General features: G+C 47.4%; 1 protein-coding gene across 2 annotated transcripts; it reads right to left on the reverse strand.

The window, feature by feature from the left end:
- Nucleotides 1-697: 697 nt before the first annotated feature.
- Nucleotides 698-12,324, reverse strand: LOC124100294 (uncharacterized). Of its 2 annotated transcripts, none has more exons than XR_006854215.2 (3): nt 11,939-12,324; nt 2,203-2,360; nt 698-1,581 (listed from the first exon to the last, which is right to left on the reverse strand). XR_006854215.2 is itself a non-coding variant. In XM_046455785.2 (3 exons), the coding sequence occupies exons 1-3, from the start codon at nt 11,631-11,633 to the stop codon at nt 1,198-1,200; spliced, it is 615 nt and encodes a 204-aa protein (XP_046311741.1). In that variant the 5' UTR covers nt 11,634-11,661; the 3' UTR covers nt 698-1,197. The 2 variants fall into 2 exon arrangements, 1 of the variants encoding a protein (XP_046311741.1); XM_046455785.2 differs by lacking the exon at nt 11,939-12,324 and adding an exon at nt 11,561-11,661.
- Nucleotides 12,325-17,099: the final 4,775 nt, after the last annotated feature.

The following is a 17,099-nucleotide window of genomic DNA, read 5'->3' on the forward strand; positions in this document are numbered from 1 at the left end:
CTGATGAGAAGTGATTTAAAGAAAATGGATTTCCAGGGTCTTAGATGCAGCTCAGTGGTGGACTCCTCCTTGATATGCAGGAAGCGCTGGACTCAAACCCCAGAACCACAAAGCAAAGAAATTAAGACAAAGTTTGTTAGTGTTAAGCCCATCCCGATTCCCTCAAGGTCAGGAGCCATCTTGTCAAAGTTATAAGATTCAGTTCTGTTTTCCGTAAAATAGGATTTCTATTTAGCCTGGCTGTATTTGGATGTTTTAAACTTGCTTGGAATGCCTGCGCATGCCTTGAACTCACCCAGGCCTGGACCCCCCTGGCCAGATAGCAGCCCTCTCTGAAACCCTAATGGTGCCTCATAAATCCTGATGTTGGGATCTAAATTTACTCCCTAAGTGCTGAACCATGTAGACCATTCACCTACTACCTGCCTTGTGTTATGCTTCTCAAAATCCTGTTGTCTGTATGTTCTCCAGACACCAACCTTTTTGCAACTTCCTGTGCTATTAAGCTGCGCTCTTAGAGAGCTGGAGAACTGTCTTCTATCTCATGGATTTCTGGAGAGGGACAGTCCTGGCTAGCTGGAATTACAAGCTTGCTTTAGTTTGATTTCAAATTGGAGTTGGTGGTCTTTTCTTTGCATCATGGTTTAACAGTCCATCATGAAAAAAAAGAGAATACTAACTGCAAGATTCACTGAAGCAAAAGAAACTTTATTGAAAATTGAGGAAAATCAGCAGAAAAATAACCTCAAACAAGTAACAAAGCAAAGACCAAAAGGAAATAAGAGGGAAAAAATACCTAAATTAAGACAAAGCTCCAAACTATTTCAAAATGATGGAAATGGATTGGATATGGACTCTAAAAGAGGCAGCTGGGGGTGGGGATCTGATGTGGGTGTGGCTCAGCAGAGACTGTGGGGAAATCCTTGTGGGAGAGCAGAGGTCCTTCATTCCTGGAGATGCAGGCAACCGCTGCACTGGGCTGCAGACCAAGACCCCCATAAACGAGGAAAGATAGTGATAACATTGGCCAGGGGCGGGGGCAGCATCAAGGGAAGGAAGTGCACCCAGGAACACCCATTCCACTCAGACTGGAGACCCAGACACTCCCAGGTGACTCAAATGACAGGTGATGAATGGTAGCCAGAGACAGGACCTGTGGGACCTGTGGAATGGGGCAGGTGCAGAACCCCCATCCACTCAGAAATCTCCTGGACCTGATTTGTCTGTGTCTTCAAGGTCACCTTCCTCAGGCTCTGCAGTGGAGAGTCTCTTCAAGATGGCTTCTAGTTCCTTTTCCTCTCCCCTCATGGGCCAGGAACTCTGCTGGGAACCACCCCGGAGGTTCCCACAGGCCTGGACCCGAATAGAGAACCTTCTGGGTCTTCTGGAGCTGGGAGAGTGGTTATCTTGGCAGGATGGGCATATACAACAGAATTTGGACCAGGATGGGCCTGCCCAGGATGAGTGGGCACAGGATGAGTGTGAGGGCCGACGCAAGTGTCCTGCATATGGATGATAGCCTCGTGCATACAGATGATAGCCTCGTTTATGCTTTATCTTACGTTCCACAGTAAACCAATCCTGGGGAGACAAAAGAGACACGGAAAGATGTAGAGGGACTTCTCACACCTGCCTGGGCCCCAGGTGAGAAGGTGCATGTGGGTGCGGGCACTGGGCCCAGGGCATGTGCCTCTAATCCAGACATTTGGGTGGCTCAAACAGGATGGTGAGCTCAAGGCCACCCTGGGTCATCCAATAAAGGGCAGGGTGCTAGCTTGGTGGTGGGGAGCTGGTCTGACACTGGGAGCCAAGGCCCTGGGTTCTGTCCCCAGCTCTGCAAAATGAGAACCAAAACAGAGAGGTCCCTTGGGCTCTGGAGGTCGAAGGCAAGGGGGAGAAACCCAGAGGGAGAGGACCCAGAGCCCAGGGATGGGAGTAATCTGCCAGGGTCTCCTCGGGTTTAGAGGGTGCTGGGCTCTGGGTCCTGGAAGGGCACCGGGCAACAGTCTGGGCTGATCAAAGTTGTGCAGCACAGAAGGCAGAAGCTGAGCTTGGGGTCCAGCCAGAGCCCAGGAGGACCCAGGGTAGCTTGGGCCCATGTGTGCCCCAGGCTTCTGCAGAGGGAGCGTGGGACAGGGCCCAGCCAGCAGGGCAGGCCCTCCCCTGCCAGGGCAAGGTAGGGGTGTGGAGCCTGAGTCCCACCTGCACGTGTCGCACTTGTTTCTCCTCTAGGCCGAGGCAGGAGTCCAGGGCCACCAGGGTACTGTGGGATGGAAAGGGGTCCTTCAGGAAGTGCTCCTCCAGCTTCTCCACCTGCTCTTTGCTGAGGATCAAAATAGTCCCACTCGACACCAATGGCTCTGGGAGAAAGAAGAAAATCAGAGAAGCCCCACAGACCATCCCCAGCCACCCCCCATTGACAATGCCCTCCCCTGGGCCACAGGGACTCAGCTGGCAAGGTGGGCGGCAGCACAGTGGACAGGAAGTGACACCTGGACCAGCCCCAGGGTCACACCTGGCTTCCGCCTTCCAGCCCAGCCCTGCCCCTCGCTGCCGCAGTCTGGCTGGGCACAAATGCCGCAGTCTGGCTGGGCACACAATCACGAGCCACCACACAGCTTGTAGATTCAAACAGCAACTCTTTATTCCCGAACTCACACCAGCCGTCTACAATCACGTTCTGGGGAAATCCACGTTCTCTTCCCAAATCCTCCTTCTCTCCCAAATTCACCTCCACTGGGCTTCTATCTCCAAAATATACTGTCTGAATCCCGTGAGAACTCAAGGGGAACTCAGGCAGCAGGATACGCCCTATTCCCAGCAGGAATAATCTTAAACCTTAAACCTGGAACCTAAACTGGGAACGCCCTAAACACGATTATCTTAAAACCGGGAACACCCTAATCTGCCTAGGTCCTTGAGCAAGGTCACGTACATTCAATGTCACTGCAACATGGGGTACGCTGGCAAGGAAATTGTCATACCTACTTGGCTAATGGCTCCCAGCATCTCCCCCCTTCTGATTAATTAAACAACAAGCAATGTGGCTTAAGGACCGTGCCTGGTAGGTTGTCCAATTCAACATATGGTTCTTACCCGTCATCGGAAAACTGACCTTTAGGCGTCAGCCTCCTGTCTTAGGTTGATACCACTGCAATTGAATCATACCCGTCACTGACTACCGGTCCAGCATAAGCCATACTTGTGGATAGGTCTATGCACCAGTGGGGGGGTGAGGTTCTTTGCCTCACCTCTGTTGGCCCCCAAATTTGGCCTTGGTGCCAGTGGGGGAGTGAGGTTAATGTGGCTTATGGACCGTGCCTGGTAGGTTGTCCAATTCAACATATGGTTCTTACCCGTCATCGGAAAACTGACCTTTAGGCGTCAGCCTCCTGTCTTAGGTTGATACCACTGCAATTGGATCATACCCGTCACTGACTACCGGTCCAGCATAAGCCATTGGCCCCCAAATTTTAGACCATCACTAGCAGAAGGGAGGAGGATACAGAAATGCCACGACACCAAGCCAATTGACAGCTCCTTGGGAAAAATTGCATCACTGGTGACACCATCAGCAAAGATATGCCAGCATTACCACAATTCGCTGCACCAAACGATAGTTACATAGTCCAGGCAAGTTCTGCAAGCAGTTCAAAGCAGAGGAATCTATCAATATGTCCATTTCCTCCCAAATCCGTTCCTCCCAAGTAAGTTGACTCTTTGATTGAGCATTACTTGTTGAGTTCTTCACCAGCACTGAGATGGAGATAGGAATTCTGGCAATGATGCTAAAGAGACATTATCCTGAAAAGAATTATTAAATATAATGAAAAGGAAAGGTGAAAGTAAACAAACAGATCTGTTAACCTACTTTAAAAACAATCCTTAACAGCTTTTTACCTAATTTAAATTAGTAAACAAACAGATCTGTTAACCACCTTTAAAAACAATCCTTAACAGCTGTTTACATAATTTAAATTAAACCATTTAAATCACGTGAATAAAAAAATAATAATAATTCGGATCCATTTTTTCATGAGCGCTCCTCATATAAGAAATATGGACATACGCACATACAGACATACAACACAAAACACAAGAGTGTACACAAACGTACAACACATAATAGTAAAGGCCTTGTAGCTTTACCTGGGTGAAATCTCCATTGCAATGTTTAAAAACTCCACAGTCAAAAAATAAAACTGATCAGAAAAACATTAACCTAGGTTTGTATGAGCTCAAAAAATAAAAATAGAACCTTATGATGTGGAAAAATGCAATAATAAAATAGCTATTGAAAAAAGCATCCTGGTTAATCACTGTCGCAGATGTAAGAATGGCCAAGCTGGAGTTCTGGATATCAGCTGTTATGGATTTGAGTCAAATCATCTTCTTTTCGATCTGTAGAAACTGTTTTAGTTAATCTCTCTGGAATCCAAATGGGCTGCTGTTCTCCCTGTGGAAAAACACAAACAGACCCCCGACTCCAGACAATCACTGGGTCAGGACCTTTCCATTGTCCTGTTAGAATATCTTTCCAAAGTACTTTAGGCTTATGTACATTTTTTGGATACATATGCCTTTCCGCAGCACTAAGTCCTGATGAATCCAAATTTAAAAAGTTTAGAGTAAAAAGCGTTATTTTAAGTTTATCTTTGGGGGATATATACCCCCTTCCAATTCCCTCTTTTTGCTTTAATAAGTATGTTTTAATAGTTTGATGAGCTCTTTCAACTATGCCTTGTCCCTGTGGATTGTATGGGATTCCTGTTATATGAGTGATACCAAATGATGAGCAAAATTGTTTAAAAGAGGTAGAGGTATAGCCAGGACCATTATCGGTTTTTAACTGTTTAGGAACACCCACAGTGGCAAAATTTTGTAAGCAATGAGCTATAACATCTTTAGTTTTTTCTCCGGCATGAAGGGAGCCCATCAAAAATCCAGAAGAAGTATCGACTGTAACGTGTAAATATTTTAATTTTCCAAATTCTGGCAAGTGTGTGACGTCCATCTGCCAAATATGGTTAGGTATCAGTCCTCTAGGATTGACTCCAAGATTAACTTGTGGTAAAAATGTCACACAATTTTGACATTGTTTTATTATATGTCTGGCTTGTTCCTTAGTTATTTTAAAACGCTTTTGTAAAGTATTAGCATTAACATGAAACCTTTTATGAAAATTTGTAGCTTCTTCAAATGTAGAGAAAATATGTATGTCATGTGTAGTTTTATCTGCTAAATCATTGCCTAAACTAAGGGCTCCAGGCAATCCTGTATGTGCCCTAATATGTCCTATAAAGAATGGATCTTTTCTGTCCCAGATTAGACTTTGTATAGTGGAAAACAAAGAGAAAACAGTAGAAGAAGGGGAAATCCTACCAGCATCTTCAAGAGATACTATAGCATTAACTACATACTGACTATCAGAAAATAAATTAAATACAGAATCTTTAAACATCACAAAAGCTTGTAATACTGCATTAAGCTCTACCTTTTGAGCTGATTGTTTGGGTACTAAAAATGTAAAAGTTTGATCAGGGGTAACTACTGCTGCTGTACCATTATTTGACCCATCAGTGAATATATTTGGAGCATTCATGATAGGTGTTTTTCTTGTCATTTTAGGAAAAACTACAGGATGCTTAGACCAAAAAGACAACAAAGGATTAGATGGTAAATGATTATCAAATGAAACATTAGATTTACACATGATTATTGCCCAAGTATTTAACTCATTAGCTAACTCATCAATTTGATCCATAGTATATGGAGTAATAATTTTATTGGGAGAAATTCCAAACACTGCCTTCGCTGCTTTTATTCCTTTGAGTATTAATTGTCCTACAGCCTCAGGATACCTAGTAAGAATAGTGTTAGGAGAATAAGGTAAATGTATCCACAATAATGGACCTTCTTGCCAAAATACTCCTGTAGGAATATTTTTTGTTGGTAGTACAATAAATAATAAAGGCAAACTTATATCAATTCTATCCAAATGTATGTTTTCCATATATGTTTCAATAATTTTTAATGCCTTTCTTGCTTTAGGAGTTAACATGCGGGGTGAATTTGGATCTGATGGACCTTTTAGAATATCAAATAAAGGTCCCAACTCTCCTGTTGGTATACCTAGATAAGGCCTTATCCAATTTATGTCTCCCAATAACTTTTGAAAGTCGTTAAGTGATTTGAGTTGATCTACTCGTATTTGAATTTTTGGTGGACGGACCATGGTTGAGGATAATAGAACTCCTAAATAATTAATTGGAAAATTTAATTGTACTTTATCTATTGCTATCTCTAGATTATAATTTTTTAATAAGTTTGTAAGTGTGGCATAACATTCCAGCAATATGTTTTTATCTTTATGTGCCAATAATACATCATCCATATAGTGAAATATTTGTAGTTCAGGATTTTGATTTCTAAGTGGCTGGATTGCTTTGTTAACATATATTTGACACATAGTTGGACTGTTAGCCATCCCTTGAGGGAGTACTTTCCATTCATATCTCTGATCAGGACCTTCATGATTTAATGCAGGGATAGTAAATGCAAAACGTGGACTATCCTCGGGATGAATTGGAATTGAAAAAAAACAATCTTTAATATCTATAGCTAAAACATGCCAGGTTTTTGGCAAAGCAGACAATTGAGGAATCCCTGATTGAGCAGGTCCCATAACAACCATCTCATTATTAATGGCTCTTAAATCTTGCAACAATCTCCATTTACCAGATTTCTTTTTGATGACAAAAATGGGAGTATTATGGGGAGATATGGAAGGTTGTATATGTCCTTCCGTTAATTGTTGTTTGACCAGATCATGGGCTACTTGTATCTTTTCTTTAGTCAGGGGCCACTGAGGAACCCACACTGGTCTTTCTGATTTCCAAGTAATTTTGATTGTCTCAGTGGCCCTTTCTGAAAATCCAACCCATGTCTGTCTGTTCCTTGATCTATTTGTACTGGTGCTGCTATACCTTGCCCTTGTTTTCCTAATCTTTTTTCTTTCCTAAAGCCTTGTCTAGCTCTAGTAGTGGGCACATTAGGATTGATATTATTTGTTAACGTCAAACCTAATTGATCTAGGACATCTCGTCCCCATAAATTTATAGGAAGATGATCCAATACATATGGCTGTATAGTTCCTTCACATCCTTCAGGATCCTTCCAATCTAATATCATAGAACTTCTATGGGGATTAGTCGCCACTCCTAGGCCTCGAAGCGTTTGAGTGGCTTGTTGTAATGGCCAATGTTTTGGCCATTCTTGACGAGATATGATGCTAAGGTCAGCTCCTGTGTCCAGTAGCCCATTAAACTCATGACCTTGAATATTTAGTTTTAGCATTGGGCGAGAATCTAAATTTAAAGACAACATAGCCCAATCTACACCTGTGGAGCCTAATCCCCTGGAACCTCTTTCTACACTATGACTAGGAAATTTATTATGTAGGCTGGGTATTATTAACAACTGTGCTATTCTATCTCCAGGTGAAATTACTGATATACCTCTTGGAGAACTAGCTATAATTTTTATTTCACCTACATAATCGGGATCAATTACCCCAGGACTTATCATAAGTCCTTTTAATGTAGATGAACTACGTCCCAGTAATAAGCCTACTGTTCCTTGGGGAAGAGGTCCTTTTACTCCTGTGGGAATGATTTGAACTCCCATCTCTGGAGTTAATACTGCTCTGGCAGAGGCACAGATGTCCAACCCTGCGCTCCCTCGGGTTTGTCTGATGAGGGATTTAATGGACAATGTGTCCTGGGCACTACCCTGATGGTGTTGCTGGGATCCTCCACTGCCCCGTATATTTGTGGTTGTGGGCCCCGGAGCATTGGGCCCCCCTGTCCGTTTTTTGGCAATGGAGCCTGATGCCTTTCTCCACGATATCTTGGATAAATACCTGGTCTTTGTCCGTTTTTTGATAAGGGAGTACCTTCTATGGTGGTTTGAGAACGGCATTCATTAGCCCAATGTCTCCCTCTACGGCATCGTGGGCAAATACCCGGTATTCTATTCCTTTGATACCTACTTTTGTTAAACCCTCCTCTTATGGGGCAATTCCTTTTAAAATGTCCTGTTTGTTCACAATCATAGCATGTTTTTGGCCTGGCATCTAAAGCCTGTTGTACTGCAGCTGCCAAGACTTGCCCTTGTTCATTAATATCTCTACATAATTTAATATATGTGTTTAAATCTTCATGTCTCCATGGTCTAATAACCTCTCTGCAGCAACGATTTGCTTGGTCATAAGCCAGTTGTTTTATTAATGGCATTGCTTGTTCTGTATCCCCAAAAATTTTGGCAGCCGTTTGAATTAGCCTATCTACAAAGTCAGCGTAAGGTTCATTAGCTCTCTGTATTACCTTAGATAGCTGACCTTGTAAATCTCCATGTCCTTGTAAAGTCTTCCATGCCCTAACTGCGTCTGCAGCAATTTGTGCATATATAGCAGGATCATATTCAATTTGTTGCCGTTGACCCTCATAAGGTCCTTTTCCTAACAACATATCTAGATTTCTTTGAGGGTAACCGGCTGCTGCATTTCGCCTAGCTGTCTCCGCACAAAATTCCTCATTGGCAACCTTCCATAACAAATATTGTCCTCCATTTAGTACAGATTTACACATGCTAGCCCAATCTGCTGGCGTCATGTCCAAGTTAGTAATGGACTCGACCATGCTTACCGTGAAGGGAGCTTGGGGCCCGTAGGTTGTTACAGCCTCCTTTAACTGCTTCACTGTTTTAAAATCTAAAGCACGGTGAATTCGCTGCCCTCCTGCCTGTTCAAGTACAGGGCATGCTAATCTTTGAGGTCCTGTCTCAGGATCCCATTTATCAACTACGGGGTTTGAGGGCCACTCAGCTGTCTCCATCGGTGGGGCTGTTGGTTGAATTATGCCCTCTTGTGATAAAATGGAGTTAGTAACAGCCTCCTGTTGTGGCCTTTTTCCTAACAACCCCTTTTCCTTTAAATTTTCTTCCTCTGTCTGACTAGCTCGAGAGACCTTCTCTTTTGCTTGATCTAAAATGTCTTTCTCCATGGTCTGAACCTCTAACAATTTACTTAACATCTTTTCGGTTTGTTTTTTACTAATTTCTAATCTACTATAAAGATAACGCAACCCAATAAGATAGCACAAAACAAAGCCGAAACTGAATGAAACAAAAACGGAATAAAAAATCGTTGTATCAATTTTCTCTTCCTCAGGGCCGACAAACTTCAAACCTTTAGTCAACCATTTTTTCCAGTTTGCCTGAGAAATTTCTAGGGATAGGCAGCTTGAAACAAAAACAAGATAAATCAAAACAATAACACATTGTTTTTTGAGTTGGTCACCCATTCTTTCGCTCTTCCTCAGGGGCGAGCAATTTCACTTACCTCCAAGCTTCAGAAGTTCCCCGTACAAGCCACCAAATGCCGCAGTCTGGCTGGGCACAAATGCCGCAGTCTGGCTGGGCACACAATCACGAGCCACCACACAGCTTGTAGATTCAAACAGCAACTCTTTATTCCCGAACTCACACCAGCCGTCTACAATCACGTTCTGGGGAAATCCACGTTCTCTTCCCACCTCGCCAGCTTTGAGGTGGGCCTGGAAAGGGCTGCTGTACTCTCGGGACCCTCGGCCCAGGGGGGCAGGCCAGGAAGGGCCCTCACCCCAGAGCACTGAGCCCTGGCCTCCAGCCTGCTTTGCCCTCCCCAGCCTCTGCACTCCCCATCCCAGGGCTGAAGGCACTTTCAGGGGCCACAGGGCCCCAAGCTCTGCTCAGGCACCAATGCACATCTTCACCTCAGAGTCCACATCTGAGCCTGGTGTGGGGCCCTGTAATCCCAGGGGCTTGGGAGGTTGAGGGAAGAGGATCCGAGTTCAAAGCCAGCCTCAGCAAAAAGTGGTCTGAGACCACTGAGACCAAAGGGAAATGCACTCTGGGCTTTAACTCTTGGCCTGACAGCACTCAAGCCCCACAGACCGCCCCCTCCCCAGCCAGGTCACAGAGCTTGGTGAACTGCCCTCAGCCTCAGAAATCAGGAGGCTCTTGCCAGAACTCAGAGGACCCTCCTCAGTGTTCCCCTCTGGCCACCTCAAGGAGAACACATCTTTAAACCGCACCTGAACACGGCCATCCCCGCTCAGCCCCTGCCCTCCCAAACAGCATACTCTGAGCTGGGGAGCCGTCCTGCCTCTGGGGTCAGCTCAGGCTCCCCTTCTCTGGAGCCCAGGTTAAAGTCTTGCCCGCGGGTCCCCTGGCCACCCAGGGCTTCTGCCATCACCAAGCCCAAGCTCCCAGGTGGGGCTCAGGCCTCCCCGCTCTGCAGGGCAGAAGCCCCCTGGACAAGCTGTGCTCTTCTCTGGATGGACACTCCACAGCCCAGCCACAGAGCCCACCTCCCCCTCGCTGAAGGAGGACAGAAGGGACAAAGCCAAAGGAGAGACAGGAAGCGCTGGGGGACATTTTCACTTACACACGCCTCGCTCCCAGATTCCTGGACCCCTCCAGATCCACCCATTATTCCTCCCTCCCATAAGTAGATCCAGCCAAGACAGACATGAGATCTGAGGACGCTATAATTTAGGGGACTTTGTGTCGCTGTCTATTCATAGGTGAGGAAGCCAGCCCCAGCAGAAGCACCAGCCAATTGAGAGCAGAGGACGGACACCAGTCCTAGGTCTCTGCACCCACCTCTCCCCAACTTTTCTTTTGTTTTTCCTTAACTACTGGGGATGGAACCCAGGCCAGCTTTGGAGCCTGAGACACATCCCCAGCCCTTTTAACCATTTGAGACTGGGTCTCCCCTAAGTTGCTTAGGGCCTTGCTAAATTGCTGAGGCTGTCCTCAACCTTCTAATCCTCCTGCCTCAGCCTCCACAGTTTCTGGGATTATAGGCCCCTGTCTCCAAACCCTGCTACCAAGTTTCCTGTAAAAAGAGCTGGGAACCCCCAAAGGACCTCTCCCGCTTGAGACTGGCCCCATTCTTCCTTCTTTACTTGTGGGAGGCCATCCTGGCGCGTGATTTGAGTTACCTCCCTGGCTGGGAGGGAGGCGCTTAGGCACATCTTGTGTCCAGAGCTTTCCCCTCCCTTCTCAAGACTTGTACCCCAAAGACCCAATCTTTGCCCCTGACCTTGGGACACTGCCCCCTTTAATATTCACTGGATGGGATGTTCTCCAGAATTTTGTTCCCCAATAAAAGTCCACTCCCTGGGTGATATCTCTCTCTCTCTCTCTCTCTCTCTCTCTCATCTTCAATAAACCTTGCTACTCTAATAGGTAGCTGGAGGCTGGAGCTAGGTGAAGCTGGTCTGAAGGTAATTAGAGTCTGTCTCAAACTCCCTGAAGGTTCCTCACATAATGAGCCTTCATTTATGAAGCCTGTGCTTTGAATGGTGCATGTTGGAGTACTTTTGCCAAGAAAACCGCTCGTCCCAAACAGAGCCCCCCTACTCCAGGAACTCCCCCTTGGACGCCCCTTCAGAGACAGCCCTTCTCCTGTGACATCCCTCCGCTTGGAGGCCCGCGCCGCCCCCAACTAGCTCACCCAGTGTATCGCGCATTCTTTTCATCTCATCCTTGACAACTATGTCATTCATGGCAGCGACCTCTCTTTCCATTTTATCTCTGGCAGCGGAGGCCCAGTTCAGAGGAGTGGGACCAAACCCTCAAGACCCCGGGCTTAAATAGCCCACCTGCAGGCTGGCCCAGCCCCACCTCCCCCGCCCCCTGGGCCCGCCCTGGGAGGGGTCTCCCTGCTGGATTCCAACTTCCCCCCAGGAGCTGAGGCTTGCTGTGGGGGAACCACAGGACCCACCAACACAGCCTCAGCCTCTCACCAGCCACTTCCCGGGGTGTCCTCCTTCCCGACCCGGCCGGAGCCCCATCTCTTTAGGGCCAGGGAATTGGTCCACCACCCACCTACCTGAGCCCACTCCAGTCACTGCTACTCCATCCTGGGGAGCCCCCAGCCTCCTACCAGGTCCCCCAAGGACACACTCCACTCTTCAAGTTGCAGGCTGCAGGCCTAGGCTGTGACCTTGGCTTGGGCTGCTCTGCCCTGGGGCTGGAGGCTCAGGGGTGTGCCCAGGGAGGACTGTTGAGGTCTTCTGGGGGTGGAGTAAGAGGGCTTCAGGGTTCTGAAGGGCCCCCTGGGTTTGATTCTGCCATCCTTAAACCACCACGGAAAGACCCCCAACTCCAATTTAAAATAAATTAAAGCAAGCTTGTAATTCCAACCAGCCGGGACTGTCTCTCCAGAAACCTGTGGGTGAGAGAACAGCCCCCCAGCTCTCTAGGAGCACAGCTTTATAGCACTACAAGTCACAAAGGGGGTGTCTTGAGAACTTACAGAGAACAGGATTTTGACAGGCATAACCCAAAGGCAGGCAGTAGGTTAATGGTCTACAGGGTTCAGCACTTAGGGAGTGAACTGGGATCCAATGTCAGAATTTATGAGGCACAGCTGAGGTTTCAGAGAGGGGTGTTATCTGGTCAAGGGAAGCCAGGCATGGTGAGTTCGAAGCACGGGAAGGCATTCCAAGCAAGTTTAGACATCCAGTAATTTACAGTAAAAGAGAAATTAACTTTTGTGAAGAGGTGGCTCCGAATCTAGGAGGGAATTAGGCTGGGTTCATCACCATGCTGGCGGACCTCGTCCCTCCTGGCCTCGGATTAAGGGGACTGATGAGGGGGGTCACAGACCAGGGACCTCAAAATAACTCAGCCAAGTTCAAAATGACATGAAACGTTTACAGATTCTTAGGACAGGTCTGTCTCCTTACCTAATACTGCTGCTCAGTGTCCTGCCTGGGATACGCCCCACCCAAGGCTGGAGACACCACCCACGTAGAGTGTCTGCCTAGCTGCTGGAGTCCCCACTTCAGTCCCAGCACAGAAACTGCCACTGCTCCTCGCCTCACCCCTTTCCACACTTCATGGACCTGCTGGGAACAAAGCGGTGTCCATGAAAACAAAGTCCTGGCCCTCAAAGATGGACACTGTGGCCAGGTGCAGTGGCATGCCTGTAATCTCTGGAATTTGGGAGGCTGAGGCTGGAGGACTCTGAGCTCAAAGGACAGCTCTGCCCTGGCAACTGTTTTTTTGAAATGGGCTCTTTCTGTCTCTTCCCCTCCCCTGCTCCTCCCTAATCTCCCCCCTCCCTAATCTCTCCCCTCCCTAATCTCAGGGAAACAGGATCACCTTCCTTCTCCATTTGAGGCTCATTTAGCTCTCCCTGAGCACACACCCACCACAGGAACCCAGTAATGCAGACTTGGGGGAAAGGTCTCAGAAATGCCTCTCTCTCACATTGACAGGTGAATCCCAGCTCCAACAGGGAGCCCCTGGAATGGAGCCTTTGAGTCACCTCTTAAAAAGCCCCCTGTTCCTGTGGATGGGCAGAATCCCAGCCTCTGGGACAGGAGTGTCCCCTGTGTTTCTTTGCTCCCAAAGCAATAAACCTTCTTTTCCCTTTTTCTCCAAACTGTCCTCATTATTGGATTGACATGGGACAAGGACTGGCCCTCGGCAACACAGAGAGTCAGAGACCATTTGGAATAGCTGGTGGGGGAGGCATTCCTTCAAATCCTTCCTCATGGCCCCATTTCCAAATGCCAGTGGATGGAGGGAGGTCCTCTGGCTGGAATCTGCTGGAGCAAAACAGGTAAGAACCAAGTTGGCAGAAATGTTGCCAGAAGGAAGCAACTAACCCTTTTTCTCTTTTTCTTTTGCTACAGGGCCCTGAACCCAGGGGTGCTTTACCACTGAGCCACATCCTCAGCCCTTCCTGTTTTTTACTTTGAGACAGGGTCTCTCTAAATTGCTTAGGGCCTTGCTAAATTGCTGAGCTTGGCCTGCAACTTGAACCCCAGAGCCCCCTGCATTGCTGGATTACAGTGTGTGTCAAACAGCTTCAGTCTCAAAGGAGATAGGGGTTTCAGATACCCAGAGATCTGCTGCATCTTAAAGGAAATACCCCAAAGACATTGAAATGCAGGAAGCACCCAGGAGCCATTATAGCCCCTGAGTGACCAGACCTCCCCCCCCCCCAACCTGAGGGCAGGTGAAACTCAGGGAAACCAGTATAAAATTGTGCAGCGCCACCCCGCCTCCACCTGGGTCCAGCCCCTCACACTGGCCTCTGCAAATATGAACACCCACACCACGGGCTGCCCTCTCTCCCTGGAGGTGGCCATTCTCCCCTGAGAGCCCATTCCTTGTCTTCTCCAAAGGCGACCCTCTTGAGAATGCCCCCATCCTCCCTTGAATGAACCTGAACTTCCCAGATAAACCTCCCTCTCTGCCTTTGCCTGGTGTGTGCTGAGATTCTGGGGGGGGGGGGGGTGCTGGGTTCTCTTTCAGAGCCAAGGGCAAGATCCACACTGATTGATCAGTGAAAGGGTGTTTCTTTCTTGGCTAAGAAGAGAGTGGGAGATGAACATGTCATCAGCCCTCACCCTGGAAAGGGGGGAAGGATGTAGCCAAAGGGGGAGGGAAAGCAATAAAGGGGAGGAATATCTGCATTTTATTTTAATGAGGTGGGAGGTCACCTGGGGTCACTGGCCAGACACAGATAGGACTGGTTTCAGTCTGCACACCTGAACAGGGACTCCTGGCCCAGGTAGCCTGACCTCAAAGACAAGCCAGGTGCAGGTGGGGTAAAAACGCCACTGGGCTGGGCTGGGGATGTGGCTCAAGTGGTAGCACGCTTGCCTGGCATGCGTGCGGCCCAGGTTCGATCCTCAGCACCACATACAAACAAAGATGTTGTGTCCGTCAAAAACTAAAAATAAAATATTAAAAAATTCTCTCTCTCTCACTCTAAAAAAAAAAAAATGCCACTGGGCCATCCAGGTAGCTTCTGTGTTTCCCAGACTGCAATCCCAATTAGCCCCCAGGGAATGCAATATCCATTCTTTTAGACTTCTCTGATTTTATTCTTGGTTGACATCACCAAAAGTTCTGTGTGCATAAGTGATGCCTGCGCCTTCTCCCCAGCAGTTCAGGTGACTTCTTTTTTTTCTCTCTCTTTTTGGTACTGGGGATTGAACCCAGGGGCACTCGCCCACTGAGCCCATCCCCAGCCCTAGTTTGTGTTTTATTTAGAGATGGGGTCTCACTGAGTTGCTTAGTGCCTCGCTTTTGCTGAGGCTGCCTTTGAACTCCAAAATCCTCCTGCCTCAGCCTCCAGAGCCGCTGGGATTACAGGCCTGAGCCACTGGGCAAGGCTGCCCAGGTCAAGTCTATTCCACACCCTCCCCCAGAACTTTTTTGTTGGCACTGGGGATGGAGCCCAGGGCCCTGGACCTGCCAGGAAAGTGCTCTATCACTGAGCCACTCCAGAACCCCCATTCATCTCTGGGTGAACACAGGGGTTTCCCTACCCTTTGGTCTTATGCATAATGCTGCTATGAACCCAGTGTGGTGGCGCACACCTGAAATCCCAGAGGTTTGGGAGGCTGGAGCAGGAGGATCACAGATTTGAAACCAGCCTCAGCAACTTAGTGAGGTCCTAAGCAACTCCATGAGACCCTGTCTCTAACTCAAATTTTAAAAAAGGAGGGGGCACTGGGGATGTGTCCAGTTACTAAGTGCCCCTGGGTTCAATCCCCAATGGAAGAAAAGATGCTTTTGTGAGCATAGGTGTAATGTGATTGCTTTTGGTTTTACATTGGAGATATTTCCTAGAAGTGGAAGTGAGTTACGATAGAAGAAACAAAAAGTAAGCTGGATTCTCAAAAATCTGCTGAACTTGGTCTCCTCATGAAAGCCTTATGCATGTGACTAAGGTCAACCCAGTGGGAAGTGCAGCTCAATTTTGTTCAGTTTCTCAGGCTCCTGAGCATTGTATTCAAAGCAGAGATGTGACACCACAGGGCAGTGCCATTAAATGGAGCATCACTGCTTCCCTGGGGCAAGGACAACCTCAGGCCTCCTCTGCCTCCCTGCCCTGCTCTGATGAAACACCACCTTCTCTCCAAGGGGAACTTGGGTAAATTCTGCAGGTTCCTGGAAAAGGAAAATTGTGCAGATCTTGAAAAACCGGCCTCTGCCTCAGAGCAAAGCCTTCCAAGGAAGGGACATGACCTTTTTCCTTGGAAAGACCCACAGAGCACTCCTAGGCACATTCCCACCCTGCTGAGTTGTTTATCTACAAATAACAGGAGAGATCTGCTGTGCCAGGTGTCCCTGACTCAGGCTAGGTGGGGACCCATAGCATCCCCCTAGCAGCCACCAATCAGCATGAGACAGGGAAATACCTGGGATGCCAGATGACCCTCCCAGTGGTTTATGATGTTGGGAAAACATGTAGTTCAGCATGAACACCCCCTTGGCTTAAACCAATCAGTTCAAATGAATCCCCCTCTTGTAGTAACCTATCACCCTTACCCAACTTGTTCCCACCAGTGAATGTGCTAATCATGTTTTAGAGTTGTTATTTGATTTTTCCTGTGGTGTGTGATGATTTGCTAAGAGATGCTATGATGTATGTGGAGATCCCTGCCTTCCCCAAAGAGTGTATAAAACTGCTGCAAGCCCTGGGCTTGGGGCCTCTCAGTGTCACCAGCTGCTGTGTGTGCACGCGGAGGAAACTCGCAATAAACACCTGTTTGCTGCTTACATCGATCTTGGTCTCTGGTGGTCTTTTGGGGGTCCTGAATTCGAGCATAACAACCTGTGCAAATTCTGTGGATCCTTTTTGTCTGTGCAGAGGTTATAGAGTTTATTTGTTTGAGATTATATAGTTTAGTGGTGTGAAAGAGAATAGAAAAGCCATCAGAGTCCTTTTCCATGTGACATTGTTCATGTTGGTTTTTCTACATATGTGAGCGTTTTAAATAGAAAAGGAGAGAGCTCTGAGTTCTATGGGAAGTCAGTGTCCTTAGGAGACTGTCCTTGCTTCCTTGCACATTAGGACCCCCAGAACCTAGAGATTCCCCGGGGAAAAAGGATTCTGAGCAGTGGTGACAACTTCAGCTTTGCACAGCGTAAGTGGGGGACAATAACTAAGGGGGACACTCGCAGCTCTGGAGGAAGCCACATACCATTCGAATCTAAGAGTACCATATTAGCTTCCTGTGGCT

This window comes from Marmota monax, unplaced genomic scaffold, assembly GCF_021218885.2.
Source record: "Marmota monax isolate L192 unplaced genomic scaffold, Marmota_monax_Labrador192_F-V1.1 WCK01_AAM20220418_F8-fsc00149, whole genome shotgun sequence".
Taxonomy (NCBI): Eukaryota; Metazoa; Chordata; class Mammalia; order Rodentia; family Sciuridae; genus Marmota; species Marmota monax.